The sequence below is a fragment of the Papilio xuthus genome, unplaced genomic scaffold (assembly GCF_000836235.2).
Source record: "Papilio xuthus unplaced genomic scaffold, Pxut_1.1 DF826933.1, whole genome shotgun sequence".
Taxonomy (NCBI): domain Eukaryota; kingdom Metazoa; phylum Arthropoda; class Insecta; order Lepidoptera; family Papilionidae; genus Papilio; species Papilio xuthus.
In genome coordinates, this window is record NW_013531716.1 from 580,859 (window position 1) to 596,917 (window position 16,059).

Here is a 16,059-nt window from a genome sequence, read left to right on the forward strand (position 1 = left end):
AATCTGTGATGCTTATAATTACTGTCATATTACGTGTGTGGTATAATACATCCGTGAGTTGCCATATCTAGTCTCTGTTTTTAAAGGATAAAGATATGTTTTTGTACAGTTGTTTTGTACGAAAAATGTAGCGCCTTATTTTATAAAACTTAACATGTTTTTTTTTATATAATGAACGTGAGTTAAACATGACTTGCGAAGTATTCGTTTAAGAGACTGTATCTTGTTTAGCCTAATAAGAAATTTAAGTTCTAAATTAGTTAAAAGTAGTTTCTTTTAGGGAAAAACAACTTCAACAATTTAAAGGTGTGGTAATCGAATTCAAATAACATAGACATATTTTCCTAAAATAGGACAGGTCAAAAGCATATTTTGTTTTTTTTTATCAATGAACTACCAACTAACAAGGACGTTTTAATTGTTTGTCATATTACCATTATACAGATGATTTTAGGATTATAACTAATATATTAAAACTATTTTTTGTGCTACTGGTTACTAAAAAAAATATTTAAATGTTTCTTAAAAATCTCTCTATTTTTGTTTCATAGTTGCCAGTTTGGAGATTATAAACAATAGTGTGTAGTTGGCCTAAGCTTTGCGGTCATTCAGTGCGAATGTTAGGCCACCGAGAAACTATTCATTGGAACTGTAAGCCTATAAAATTGTTATGAAATTCTCTGCTTACTTATATAAGGTTGTAAGTAATAATGTTTTTAAATTATGATCTACAATATGTAATTATTATTACTATAGAAAATAAAATGAATCCTTGCTCGTTAAACATTTATTATTAAATTTTTTAGGTTATATTCGAAACCATTGGACTATTCACAAAACATATTATGTCAACTATACAGAATGTTTTTAAATTGGAAGTTTTATTTTTCGAAATTGTTATTATTTTGAATCTGTCTTTCTTCAAATCAAAGTAGAACATCTTGTATAAAAAGTTTCGTTTTAAAACAGATATTCAAGTATCACAAGATTTTTCCCTTCGTGTTGCAAGTGAAAACGTTACCAAGACCATCTCTGATCTTCCCACGTTCAATGTTACCATTTTTAAACTATACCATAAACAACACAATTACGTAAAAACTCTCTTGTGTCGTGTTGCCATTTTACATATCGTATCCTTTAAAAGAAATATTCAAGTACTAGCTGTCGCCTGCGACTTCATCCGGGCGGAATTAAAAAAAATCTTAATTAGTTGCCTATGTGTTCGTCCAGAATATGTTCTACATATATTAAAAATTTCGTCGAGATGTAAATAGCCGTTCCGGGGATGCCTTAAAACAAACATCCAAATATTCGCATTCATAAGATTAGTAAGAAAGCTTTCTTTGGTAGTAAGAAGGTTAAATGATTACTAATTAAGCTTCCAGTAAGGTATGAGTGTTCATGCCCTACTTACAATGTTGTGGATTTCCCCGACTGCTTTTTAAAACGATTACAAAATAGTCATTCTCAAGGTAACAACATAAAGTATACGTGGTAGATGGTATCACTTTGAGATATATGTCCTTCTATTCAACTTTCTTGAAAAGTATTTAAAAACAATTTGGGAACTTTGTGGATTACTTATACTCCAGAAAAAAGTAATCCTTAAATTAAAAAATAGCAATTTTGTCAGTAAGAAATTTAGTTCAAGTGCTAGCCTTTCATAGAGCAATAATCCAGTATTTTTTGCGTCTATTTTAAGTAATAGTTACGAAAATTGTTATTTAATCTGTCTGGAACTTTCATTCCATTAAACTCATTCATTTTAATTGAACTAAATCGCGGTTGCTTTTTGTAGCAGACGGTCTTAGAAATTGGCGCGCGCGCGAGTATAAATGACAGAAAAACGAAATAAAAGAATCAGCCACCATTACGCAACAAAGCGCGCGAAACGACAACTTTCACATGAATTGCCGATTTAATCGGAACACTATTTCAAAAATATGTGATTCATAACTTGACACTAACCTAATAAAGATATGACGTTTCTTTTTTTTAATTTTAGGCGAAGACTTTTTGAATTTTAGTACCAAGCGGATTGTACTTTTTTATATGACACAATAAAACAGGTAGTTTTTAGTAAAATCGATATGCATATCGAATAGTGGTTACCGGTAACAAGAGTCCCAGTTGTTCAACCACACGTAATGAGGCTGGTATTAACGTAACGGATAAAAGAAATTCGGTAATTACTTGACCTGCATTTGACTTGATAACTGTTCTTGTGGGTACGACAATTTACGAATGTCGCGTTCATTTTCACGCTTGCAACACCTCAATCTTAAAAAGGTGTACAACACCTCTTGGAACAAGTGAAAAAAAATTAATGATGTGCTGATCATTGTTACTGGCAAAAAATTAACAACTGAAACGTTAAAAAAAAATGTATTGGCATTTTACATGTTTTTGAAAGAACAAATGATAAGTTTTTATTTAGATAAACGGCCACAACTCAACATGTAACATGTTTTTTTTATTGAATTTTCAATTTTAATAATTAGATATGTACTGAAAATATTCTTCTGTACTTCTTCTTTATCCTTGAAATCATTCGTTCAGTCGTAATATATTTAATTTAATTGAATTTAAATCTTTTTTCGGTTAGCGGTCACGCACAATTCATCGCTTTGTAAAGAACAAAAGAGTTCCCACGACTTGTACGATCCTAACTCTCTAATAACGCATTTGATTTCACTCACTCAAGCTCAGAGCTGATTAAAAAGCAGATTACCACTGGCTGTAATAATTGCACATCTATTAAAACTAATCTTAAAAAGAAATATAAGTTTGTCACGTATATAATTTCAAAAACTATTAAATCGATCGAAAATATCTTTCACTATTAGATTGCTACATGATACCTAGGTTATTTAATATTTATATTTAATATATTATTATATTAAATTACAAGAAATCTATATAGTTTATTTTATCTTCAACTTCAATTAGCACTAACACAATAAAGCAAAGATCATAACCAATTATTTTTTTTAAATTGTCACAGATGCAATGTCCGTTAATCATTTGACCCAGTCTTTGTACAAGTGAAAAAGTAGATGTTCGATAAAACCTGCTTGGGCCGGTCCTTTCCCACTTATCATTATCATCTCAAGCCTTTAATTAGGTCACCAGCATTATTTAGCGTGTGATAAAAAGTTGCCAGACGTTAATTTATTGCTAATTTTTTCGATAAAAAGCTAAAATAGTTAAGTTACACCGACCTCAATCTACACTAACGTAAAGAGGACGGATTTGATTTTTTGTTTATTGTATGTATTCCGTAAATATTAAACTGATTGGAACAAAGTCGAACAAACTGCTAGTAAAGTGTTATGCTGAGATTTGAAAAAACAAATTATTGCCTCGTACATTTTTTGTAATTGAAAAAACCTTTAGCTTTAATTTTATTATTAAAATAAGGCATGACCAAAGATATTTTCTTCTAATACAATTTCGATCATAGAATGAATGATTTATTTTTAATTTCAGGTGTGACAAATATATTCTTGCCGTTACTTATATCATGCCAGCATCAGCCAGTTCACCACCCGGGTAGGTACGCATCAAATGTTTTTCTATCTGTATTATAAATTACAGCATCGTATATAGTATTTTAATATATTTATTATTTCCAGTCTCCTTCGTATCGAGAATGGGTGAAGCTCCAACAATGCAAATTCTACCAAGAAACCCGTATTGGTATCATAACTCAATGCTAAGGAAAAGATCGCCTGATAGCATGCAGAGACCATATTACGGACCATCGCAATACAATCAACAGTTAACCTATTACAATAACAATCAGCAATACAATCAAATACCACAAACATACCCACACTATGACACCAGATCGTCAGTAGACCTAATCCATTCAGAAACCAGAGACGGTATTCCAAATGACGGAAGACTACTTTCAGACTCCGCGTTTTCCAGGATATCAGAAACTCTAGGAGCTATCAATACTGTAGGTCATTACCTAGTCGATATCGTGAACGAAAATGAAAGAAATGAATCCAATCCCAATCTACAACAGCTACCTCAAGCTCTCTACACATTAAGCAAAAACGTACTCGGTAGAAATGTTACAGATAAAATAGCACCAATAGTCAAAAAAGCACTACCAAAAGTCCTACCTGATGCACCAATAACCAAAATAGCTACTGGTGACGTGAGTCAGGAAAATGACGCGAAATATTGCACCACACCTGAAGGGGAAGCAGGAGTTTGCGAGGATCTAAGCAATTGTCCACAACTCCTATTGAATTTGATAAACCTACGAGAATCTCTTTGCTTTAAAGATCTATTTGTGCCTGGAGTTTGCTGCCCAAGAGATGCAGTTATCCCATCAATTACGGCTGTAGAAAAACCAGTTGTAGCGACTACTTCAAAACCAACGTATCTGTTACCAGTATCAAGTCAAAAGCCTGTAACGAAGCCTACGACAACTAAGAGGCCTTCTGCTGTCTTAGTACTTACGACTAAGAAACCCAAGCCTCAGACTACACGGCCGCCAACCACAACAGTAGCGGCGGTGACAACGCCGCGTCCGGTCTCCACCACCAGCTTCTACACTGAACTGCCGCCCTCTATCGCCAACTACTCTAATATTGTCGACGCCAGTGGTAAGTACATACTTACGCTGTCATCGCATTTTTTCTTGGAACTAGATAGTACTATCTTAGATAGGAATATCATAATTCCAGTTCATAATAAAAGTACTGAAACTTCTTTCAGAGTGTGGTCAACGAGAAGATGAAGGCGGTCGTATTGTAGGTGGAACGGAGGCGAAGTCCGGCGCGTGGCCGTGGATGGCCGCGATTTACCTGCACGGGAACAAGCGGCGCGAGTTCTGGTGCGGGGGCACACTCGTCGATAAGCGGCACGTCCTCACTGCCGCGCATTGTACCAGGGACTCCAAACAGCGACCGTACGTATTTTGACCAACTTATCGTACATTAACCAATTTTTCCGAAAATGTTAGGGTATACGCCTAAAACCCAACTGTAGAAAAATGTTTAACGTATTTAAAGAGTACAAGAGTTTCACCATTAAGAAACCCATTTCTTCCAGCCAGTATTTTAAACATTACCAGCATGATAAGCTATTACCAGGTTCCCCGCACGGCAATTCAGCGTGCGACTGGGCGACGTGGATCTAGGGCGGGATGACGAACCCTCGCGACCTATTACCCTGCGCGTCACCGCTGTCAGGGCCCATGAGCAGTTCTCCAGGGTCGGCTTCTATAATGATATCGCTATATTGGTACTATCGGGTAAGTGTAATAAGAGTTACAAATGAGTCGAGAAATCATATTATCAGAATATAAAGAAGGTTAATGTTTTAAAGGTCCTTATGAGTAGTTCAGTATTTATTTTATTGTTTGGTATTTTAATAAAAAACATAAACAAATGAATAATAAAAAAACAGAAAAAATGACGACCTAAGGCATTAGACGTCACTTAAATCTTAAAACGATTAGATTAATTTAATAATCAACTTTCAACATTTTCAGAGAACGTTCAAAAATCTAAATACGTGATACCAATCTGCCTGCCACGAGGCGAGGTGGCACGGCAGCAGTTTGACGGCGCTATGGCCACGGTCGTTGGGTGGGGCACCACGCGGTACGGTGGCGCCGAGAGCTCGCGACAGCTGGAGGCCCGCATGCCCGTGTGGCGCAATGAGGACTGCGACCGCGCATACTTCCAGCCTATCACGGATACCTTCCTCTGTGCGGGTTATGCTAGAGGAGGAGTGGATGCTTGTCAGGTCAGATATACCTCGACATTGTGTCGAAAATATAAGGATAATAAAAAGTAATTCAAGAAGTGCGAAAAATCTTTCAAAAGCAAGAAGTGCTTAACAAGAAATTGTTATGATATTTATTTCATTTTTTTCTGTTTCAGGGTGACTCCGGAGGTCCACTGATGTTGCAAGCAAACGGTCGCTGGACGCAGATAGGCGTCGTATCTTTTGGTAATAAATGCGGAGAACCCGGTTATCCTGGAGTCTACACCAGAGTGACGCGTTACTTGTCCTGGTTGCAGCAGAATATAACTTGAAGCTCGTCTTCCATGCCTTTAGTGAGGGCGCTAGTGTGTCATTTTAGTCTGAGATAGATTAATAATATATTTGTATGGAGCTTTACTATCTGCTTAGTATAGCAGCCATAATTTAGTGTTATTATTTACAATGATTTATACCATTTAAAATAACTAATTGTTACCAAATGCTCTTTTATTGATTTATATAGATATAATATACTGGTGAGAATATGTTTGTCCTTTTCTTAAATAATAAACAGTAAATGATGTTTCAATATAAATTATTATAGTTTTTTTCACTAAATTAATCCATTAAGATTAGAAAACTATTTACCTATGCTTTTATTTATATAAATTAAATAGACTAATCTTGTTATATCTAATTATGTAAATATATTTTAAGTACTATTTCGTCTTTTATTTCCTCATTATAAATCACAATTTATCTTTATTTCGCATCACTTTTGCGTGCAGTTTTCATCAGTTGAAGCAGCTAGCCGCACAGTGCGTAGAAAACCTAAAAGAGTTCATGTATTGCCAGCTAAAACATCTTCCGAAGGGACTATAAGTGTTCTAATAGCTTGTTCGTTTTTGTGATTAAACGTGCCGCATATAACTATAATTAATAATTACATTTTTTCACTGTTTTGTGATTGTTTACATAATAATAAATTTCAAAATTCGGAGACTGTAATAATCTGAAATTGACATGTCTTATAATTTCATAATCAGTGACTTGTCAGTGGCAAACATCAAAGTCAAGATGACAATTGACATTTTAAAGTTGTAATTTTAATGTCAAATATTTATATTTAGGAAATTCATCATAAACTTCTTTAAAATAATTGTTCTATTCCATTTAAATTTAGATTTTAAGAATAGAATAATATAAAAGCACTGGCTTAGTCTCGTGCGGCCATATGAACTTGATATATAAGTGCGTTAAATAATCATGATGAAACACTCCACATCTCCTACTCCAAACTACCCGAGGAGTACATCACCGCTACCAGCCCCAGCTAATTACCAACCAACAACAGCTAGTGCTGCAGTAAAGCGGTACAAATACTTACGAAGACTTTACAAATTCGATCAGATGGATTTTGAATTTGCTGCATGGCAAATGGTTTATTTATTTGTTTCACCACAAAAAGTATTTAGGAGTTTTAACTATAGAAAACGTAAGTAACACCAACAACTTACTATTCCACTTTAAAAATGAACAACCCCTTGTAAATAATTGTAATCTTACCAATAATATAAATGCAATGTTTGGATGGATAGATTTTTGTTTGAAGCTATCTCCGGAGAAGCTGAATGAATCCCGCTAAAATCTGGTATAAATGTAGAATATAGTCTGGAAGAACACATAGGCTACTATTTTTGGTCTCGAATAAACAGTCACTGGCGACAGTTAGTATTAGAATTCTAAAAAGGCTTTAAAATTGTTGACTTATTTGCATGATAAATATTTTACTTTGCTTTAAACATATATTTTGTCATAATTTTTCAGATACAAAATCACAGTTTGCTCGAGATGATCCAGCATTTCTAGTACTGCTCTGTGTGTGGTTGTTTTGTAAGTTATTTTCTTTCACCTTTAAAAACATGTATCATAAAAACAGCAGAAAAAGTTAACTTACCTTACTAAAATAATTGTTGATTCCGAACACTTGACACAATATCACTAGGAAACATTGCAATTACTGAAGGTAGCTTTGCTGTAATTTTTACTATACATTTATTATATTTAATTTATCTTCCAGTATCATCAATATGTTTTGCGCTGGCAATTGGTCTAAACTGGGGACAACTGGTGTTGTTTGTCCTGTTTGTTGTTTTTGTTGACTTCATTGGAGCTGGTATATTTGTATCCACTGTATTTTGGTAAGTTTACTTGTGTTTTCAATTTGATATATAAATAGTTAGTTTTATATAAATAGTAATAAAATCATAGTTCTCTGAAGAGTAAAAGTATTGTTTTCACTGCTGGAACACTGTACAAAAACATGTGCTGTAAAAAAACGTATGTCGGAGTCGCTTGCGGCAACTAATAGATTCCTAAATTGGAAAATTGAAGTGAAAAAAAGCTTGTGTAGTGATAAATTCTATAAGTGTTGTATTTGTAATACAAAATAAATTTTAATAAATTGACTCTTTATTAAATGTCAAACAAAAATAAATAAATGTAAAACAATCCATAGATTTTATGTCTATGACTCTACATTATTGTATGAGTATTGCAGCAACAAATCGAAAAAGAAGTAGAATTATATTCCAATTTTACTGATATTATTTCAGGTATTTAATAAACAAATATCTGCGACGTGATCCAGTCGCATCCGAAGTGGAGTGGGGCTATACATTTGATGTTCATATCAATGCCTTCTTCCCACCACTCTCCCTGTTGCATTGTTTCCAGATCATTCTATTTAATGGTAAGATTTGTTCTATACCAGATATGAATCATAACCCTGAACTATAAAGATAAATTCTTAAATACCAAAAGATTTCTATTAAAACACTTTTGCTAACATAACTATGTAACAGTAACTATACTTTTAATATCACTTTATCTAACACTTTTCACAAAATAACATAAGATTCAAATATAAATATGGCTGCCATGTATATAATTTAACATGCCTTTGTTAACTTTACTTACTGCGGGCTTCTGAGACCAAAATTACACTTAGTTAAACTTTCACTCGAAACAAAGGAATAATATCATTATAAAATGACTTTCTTTACTAAAAATATTCTTTAAAAATCTCCAATTTGTGGTAATTATTGCTTTATCCGTTTTCAGATGTGCTGCAGGGTCACGGGTTTGTGCCATGTCTAGTGGCGAATACTTTTTGGCTGGCGTCAGTCATTTATTATTTGTACATCACATTTTTAGGTTATAGCAGTAAGTATTTTTTTATAATTTCTTCGAACTTTTATACTTTTAAATTTATTCAGTGCATTAGTAACTGGCTGAAAATAAAAACAATCATCTTGACAATGTGACCAGATGTTTACATAATTTTTTTTTTCAGATTTACCAATGCTGCAAAATGCAAGAGTATTTTTATTACCACTGCCCATACTAGTTGTTGTATATCTCGGTACATTAATGGCGAAATGGAATCTCAGTCAAATGTTAATGGATTTCTATCATTATAGATTATTCTAATACATTTTTTTTTCATTTCAAAAGTCATGTTTAATCTTTGATATTTGGGATATCGATTAAAAAAATAATAAGTTGACATGAAAGATGTGAATTGGGAATTGTTACATTTTAGCATAAGACTGTGTATTTTAATAAGTTTATTATAAAAGTAGATTATAAAAATAAAATTAGTTAATGTAAATATATTTTGCGCATGTTTTTCTTACTTGTATTTTACTGCGATCAAACAGTGCCAGTGTCTAACATGTATTTATTTTTAATTTTTTTCTTTGTCTTAAATTCTAATCAGCCAATTACAGTTTATTCCTATTATTTTGGAAATGTTAACTATAATATTGACTAAAATATTAAGCAATATATTTATTTTAAAGTTGAAATAAATAATTTCTATTCAATTGCCGGATTATTATTTTTTCTCGCAGCCTATATTTATCTACAAATAATGTTTCACAAGAGTTTTAGTAGGCTTTGAATTTTGGCTAAAAGATGTTATTAAATAAAATGAATTTAAATAATATTGGAATTTATTTAAATAACTAGTTTGCGTATAATTATATTATTTTCTTATTTCAATCATCATCTAAAACAATAACTTCATCGGACGATATTGGTTTGGGTCTCTCTTCTCCAAACGCTAAGCTTTTCTTCGCCTCTGGTTTTTTTGTTTGTGGCATAGAATTTTTCAATGAAAAAGTCTTCGTTATAGTCAGCGATGAAGGCAGTCTACTTATAGAAGCGTTTATTTCTTGAGACACATTCTTCGATGCTGGCAAGTGTTTCTTACGTTCTGCCAATTTTTCCTGCAACGTTTTACCCGGGCTAACTTGCTGATGGGTCAGTGGGGCTTTGGGAGCTGACGAACTGGACGCGTGTGCTTGCGTTAGCTGTGAACTGTGCCCGGTAGAATGTGCGGACGTGTGAGGAACGCCGAACCCTGTTAAGTTGGCGGATAACGAGGGCGGTAAAGTCGGAAGAACCGTTCCCATACTGGGCGCTAAGGGTCCAGATACAGACTTCTGCAAACTCGTTATAACTGATGTCGGAGCCGATTTAGCTGAAGGCGGTAATGACGACGAAGTATATGACTTGGACTTTATAGGTGCAGTGACACTCGATATGGATCTAGTAGAGCCGGGTTTCGGGCCACGTTTTTGCTTCTTTGGCGGAGGTAGATTGAAGCCAGAATAATTTCCAAAATATTGACGATAGAATTCGGACTGGAAGGAATTTTGCATGGAAGATTGAAGGGACGATTGAAGAGAATTTTGCAAGCTCGTGTAACCGGCTAAAGCGCTTATTTTACTGAAATATGACAGAGATAAAGCGGCAGCCGTCTGTTGCGTAAGTAGCTGATCATTTATCATTGGGTAATTTCGGAAAGCCGCTGCGATATCGTGAGACGAAATTTTCGGTAGGCCGGAAGAGCTAACTGGCGGTTGGCTGGGCTGTTTGTCGGGCTTCGTTTGACTGACCGGCACCGGAGGAAGAGCTGGAGTTGTCTTAATAACTTCTACAGGTTTAGGGACCGGTTTCTTTTGCTGACTCTGACTCTTATCTAAACTTGCCATTGTCGCTTGTTGTTTCAATGTTTGTATATGAGACTGACACAACTTCATGCTGAGATCGACTAAGTTAGCATTTTCAGGAATAGGTGTAGGTGCGATTAATTTATATGCGTCTATTAACAGATTTGTAAACTGTTTAGAGTTAGGTTGCTTTTGAACTCTTTGATACGCGCGGTATATGTCGAGCATTAAGCTCTTTAAAGTTTGGCGTTCAACTTCATTACTCTTCAAGTCCGCCTGTTGACTGAATTTCAGCAACTGCCCTTTCAATGATTGTACACAAAGGGAGAATGCTTGCTGTGCTAACTCCTCTCTATCCGAGTCTCTTAAATACTTCTTATCGAGATCTGGTATCCTTTGTAAATGTAAATTTAAATCAAGTAAGGTTTTGTGATCGTCGATCTCTTTCAATATTTCCATGGTGAGCATCACGGAGCGGTTCATATGAAAGGCAAAGCTGCCCGCCCGCTCCACTTCGGCCGAAGGTATCTTCCAAATGTTATTAAAGAAATTCGATTGTTTTCTTTCACTAAAGAGTCCGCCGAGTTTTTGGCCGCACCTCATTGTAAAGTTCGATAGCATAAGATCTCTGCATCTTTCAATATCTTTCCCTTTTTTGTAGTAAAAATGATAATGAGCCAATCGATAGATAGCTTTGTAATGTGGTGGAAATCGACTGGCGCAATCTTCGAGAGCGTCTAAACAAGCTATGACTATCTTCATAATTTCCTCGTCCGTCAACTGTTTAGTATCGTTAGATGACTTGGTGGACGTGGTGCTGTCTCTGCTGGAATCGCTGCTGCTGTCCGTTGAGGACTCGCTCGAGCTCGAGTCGGACGATGAACTCGACGATGAACTACTAGAACTCTCCTCTTTCTTATTTTGTGTTTCTTCTTTATTTTCACTATTGGACTTCTCGTCTCCCTTCTTTTCTTTCGATTCTTTCTCATCCTTTTCTACCACTGTTCTTGTATCGTTCGTGGTCTTTGATTCCTTTTCTGTTTTCTCTGATATTTTTTCATCATTTTCTTTTACCGTGGCCATGTTTTGCTCTGCGTTCTGGTCTATATCCATTGGCTTGGTTGTTTTTTCCACTGAATCATTTAACGAATCTTTTTGTGAATTGTGTGCGACTCTTTCGGTATCATAGGAGGCAGATCTACGCACTTTAGCTGCCGCCGCTTCCAATTTCATTGTTTTAGCTTCATGAGTATCTTCTTCACCTGCGTCGCTCACAGACCTTTTTAATATATTAGCGGCGTGCACAATTTCCTGAGATTTTCCATCACCGTCATCTCCTGGTGAATCTTTTTTAGACTTTTTACTAAATGGTCCATTTTGCCATTCATCGATACACATTAGGAATACTTTGCCGACGGATGCTGGAATAGGTTTATTTTCATGTTGCTCGATAAATTTTAAAATCGAAGCGTGTATGCGGTAGTGAAGTTCTAATACTTCTATACACAAATTTGTTGGTGTACTGTAATTAATCTTTAACGGATAAGTGGCGTCAGTTTCGTGTAAACTTCTGACTCCCTGCATGTAAAAACTTAAATATACTGATGGTGCTTTATTTCGCTTTTCCGCTACTTTTCCCAACATGTAGTACAACAGCCAAAAATTCTCATTTGTTTTATCAAAGTCGTTATTAAGGATATTTAAAACAGTGCTATAACATGTGTAAGTGCTGTCCAACATATCCTCCTTTTGTCTCTCTAACGATTCAAAATCTTCCATACTTAATGATTCACTAGCTTGCTTCAAGAGTCTAGAACAGAAGGAATGAACCGTGTACACGAAATTTCCATATTCTAGCCACAATTCACTATGTGTCGGATCTAAAGCTAAGGAACGCTTGAAGCACTGTATCGTTGATTTTGCTTGATTAAGAAATTCCGTTTCGTTGTTCAAGTTTTTACAAGAATTTAAGACTCTCTCTAAATGTACGGCTTTCGCTAGCGATATCTCCGCCCAAGATTCCAACCTATCATTATTTAAGATAACGTCCAACATATTGAATTTTATTGCCATTTTGCAGTCCTCTTTTTTGAAATAGTAATCACCCAGCAAAAAATATATGTCTTTCATTTTATAGGGCAATAGAGGTGGCACCGTTGGTAATTTATTTTCAACACCTTTGATATATTTTTCTAAGTCGGGTAAATATTTGTTCGGGTCACATTCTGTGGGCAGCAGGGCAAGAATACGATGAAACAACTGTTCAACATCACTCGTAATGCCCGAAACTTTGCCTTCCAAAGCGGGGAGAATCTGAGGTCTAAATACTTCGTACAACTGCTGCGCTCGTTTCCAGTCCAATGAATGAGGTTTAACATTATGTTCTTTCAATGGTGAATTTTTCGATTTAGTCTTCTTACCAGGATGTCCAAACAAACAAAACACACACTGCTCCATATATTGACAAACTTGTTCTATAGATTTCGCCAACGATGGAGATCGGAGACGCGGCACAACTGTATCTAAAATAAAATACAAAAGTTTGGCGTCAGAATGGCAACACCAACTTCTATTTCCTAGTTGCTCATGACCAATAAACAATATCATAAGTGGATTGGGTACTTCATCACATGCTACTCGGTCGTTGTCTGAGATTGTGCGTCCTCTGCCTTGGTCTTCTTCTCGTTGTAAAATATAATGCATTATGATCCAAGGGGCGACAGTACCAAAGGGCATTTCTGTGGCATTTGTTTCCACTTGATGACCAATAATCCTAATGAGATTCTCTAACGCTTGGCTTAGATCTTTTTGCGAAACAGATTCCAAACAGTTAAGGCCTTCTTTAGTTAAAATATGTTCCATACAGGAAAGTACTTTTACAACAGTCATTGTCCACTTCTCGTAATCTTTGGAGCCAGATGTAAACCGAAAATAATGTTTCAATGCTTCATGTAGACATGTCAAGGACCATTTGAAGCAAGTTTCCACTTTGTCTAGAGCCCAACATGTGTCTAAAATAATTGACAATTGAACTGCAAAATCTAAAGACATTTCTTCTTCTTGTGTTTTTGCCATATCCTTGCAATGTTCAAATGAGTCTATTACGATTGAAAGTACTTCTTCATATTGACCTTTATCATATAATTCTAGGACTGTAGACAGCTTTTTGTTTCTTTCTAAAAACTTAATGTACTCTGTAATTTCAGTTACTGATATAAGAGGTTTGAAAGTGAAATTAGTATTATTCAAACTGTACTTATCATGATGCTCTCCCATGGCTTCAAATTCACACAGCAAATGATAGAGGCTGTCAAGTGCAAACTCTTCACATTTATTAAGTAAGTGAACATGGATTTTGACCCAGAGTTGTCTTATAATGTTTTCTAAACAAACGGTGCTTTGAAAAAGGTGCGGTTTTAAAGCCAGTATTAAACCTATAGATTCTATAACACCGAGTTCATGTCCATTTTTTTCATTACCATTTTGATTAAGCTTGATATTGACTGTTATTTCTTCTGCTAAGATATTAATAGCAGTGTAACTTAATAAATCATCCTTATTATCATCAAGGCATGCTGGTACATCTATGTGAGTGTTATAACAATTATTAGCTTCAACAAATGTACTTGTTAAATCTTCAGGCCATTTCACATTCCACTTTGCAGCTAAAAATGACAGGTAATCCTTTAATATATCTATTATATCTCTTGTACTTTCTTTATATTTATTTATAAACTCTTTAACATCTACCTGCTCATTGTCACTACCAAAATATTCATCTTCATTTTTAAAATCTGATTTCTCTTTTTCATCAAATAACATATTAAGATTTGTTAGATCTGCTGAGGTGTCTTTATCTTCGTTTTCTTTTTCTTGTATTGTTTCTGGTGATAAAGCTATTGGAACCATTCTTCTTAGTGTATCATAAATATTGTCATCATATCTGTCTTGTTTGTTGACTGGCTTTTTACGTCCAGAACGTCTTTTGTTACACCACTCCCACTGTTCTAAGAAACTGAGAGCACTGCCTCTACGACGGACCGCTGTTTTCTTTTGAACTTTAGGCTCAGGTGCAGTCTCAGCCGCGGATTCTGAAGCAACTAATTCTACATCACTTTCAACTTTCTCTGTATCCGTAATTTGTTTATCAGATAATTCATTATTTTCATTTTCAGATACATTCTCTACATTCTTTTCATTATCTGTATTTATATCATCATTTTTATTATCTGTTGAATCAATTTCTTTCTCCTCTATCTCACAGATATCCATTTTCTCTTGAATTTCAGCTTTTTCGAAAATAAGTGCTATGTAACAGGCATGACTGAAATAATTCTCCGTCATGTACTTATGCATATGTACCAATGATTCACCAATGGCATTCCATGTCAGAGAAGTAATAGGTTTTTTTAATTTTAAATTAGGTAGGACACATTTAAATTGGTCCGCATTTTGTTGTTCTACAAAAGTTTTATGTATTTCATTAGCTTCTTCTATAAGTCTAGTACCAATTTCATTATCAATATGTTCATCATCATCTTCATTCCATTTGTATATTGGATTCAAGTACTCCATGTAATTTCTAATATATGGAAACTCTTTATAAATATATTTACGGTATACCAAGCCCCTTAAATAGTCCGGATCAAGCTGAAGGGCATCATAAATTACAATGATACATTCATCCTTATAGTCTAGTCCTAATAGCAGTGTTATAATTTTATCTATACATGGCCAATGGCTAGGATTTCGCTGGACTCCACGCTGGAATGCATGAAGAGCGGTTTCATATCTTTTTGCACATATACATAGTAATCCAAAGCGATGCCACAGTGTAACATCCGTATCATCGAGCTCCGAAGCAGCAATATACGATTCTATGGCCGCTTCCAAATCATCAGCCGCACTCTGCATTGCAGCTAAGTTTTTGTAACATAAATATTTTAAATTAAACAATGGACTGGATGCTTTCTCGCCAGGAGCCGGTTTTTTAACATTATACAATAGCTCGGTGTCCAGTAGATCTTTTAAAAGCTGTGTAGCATCAGGAAGATTGCCCTTTCGTTGCAGATCGAGAGCTTTAGCATATTGTTGTAAGGCGATTTGTTCGAGAGCTTCTCTGGTTACCTCCTCTTCAGAACCACTTTCCTCGTCAGATTCATCATTTAATGCTGATATTTTAATCATAATTATATAAATACGAGCACTAATTATTTTTATAAACAAAACCCCGGATATCTGTCACCTTTGACTTTTGTATATTTTTAAAACAATGGTTAAATTACAGTTACAAAACAAAGTCGGTCAGCCA

The 16,059-nt window shown here is 34.9% G+C and overlaps 3 protein-coding genes across 3 annotated transcripts in view; 2 read left to right on the forward strand and 1 right to left on the reverse strand.

Annotated features, from left to right (window-relative positions):
• LOC106121948 (proclotting enzyme) overlaps positions 1-6,210 on the forward strand; it is a 13,751-nt gene extending 7,541 nt beyond the window's left edge. The window contains exons 2-7 of the mRNA XM_013317780.1: positions 3,490-3,552; positions 3,636-4,622; positions 4,735-4,927; positions 5,112-5,272; positions 5,513-5,769; positions 5,907-6,210. Of these exons, the coding sequence (XP_013173234.1) occupies positions 3,490-3,552; positions 3,636-4,622; positions 4,735-4,927; positions 5,112-5,272; positions 5,513-5,769; positions 5,907-6,062 (1,817 nt within the window). The 3' untranslated portion in view covers positions 6,063-6,210. The remainder of the gene's footprint in view (positions 1-3,489; positions 3,553-3,635; positions 4,623-4,734; positions 4,928-5,111; positions 5,273-5,512; positions 5,770-5,906) is intronic.
• Positions 6,211-6,874: 664 nt separating this feature from the next.
• Unc50 (Unc50 RNA binding protein) lies at positions 6,875-9,583 on the forward strand. Its single transcript, NM_001312720.1, is given in 6 exon segments — positions 6,875-7,225; positions 7,558-7,623; positions 7,811-7,931; positions 8,346-8,482; positions 8,854-8,955; positions 9,086-9,583. Coding segments are annotated over 6 exon segments (792 nt in total). The 5' UTR covers positions 6,875-6,996; the 3' UTR covers positions 9,223-9,583.
• A 159-nt stretch (positions 9,584-9,742) lies between these two features.
• LOC106122127 (calcineurin-binding protein cabin-1-like) lies at positions 9,743-15,997 on the reverse strand. The gene has a single exon (XM_013318003.1). It carries the CDS (start codon positions 15,933-15,935, stop codon positions 9,792-9,794), a length of 6,144 nt encoding a protein of 2,047 aa, XP_013173457.1. The 5' UTR covers positions 15,936-15,997; the 3' UTR covers positions 9,743-9,791.
• Between the last annotated feature and the right edge of the window lie 62 nt (positions 15,998-16,059).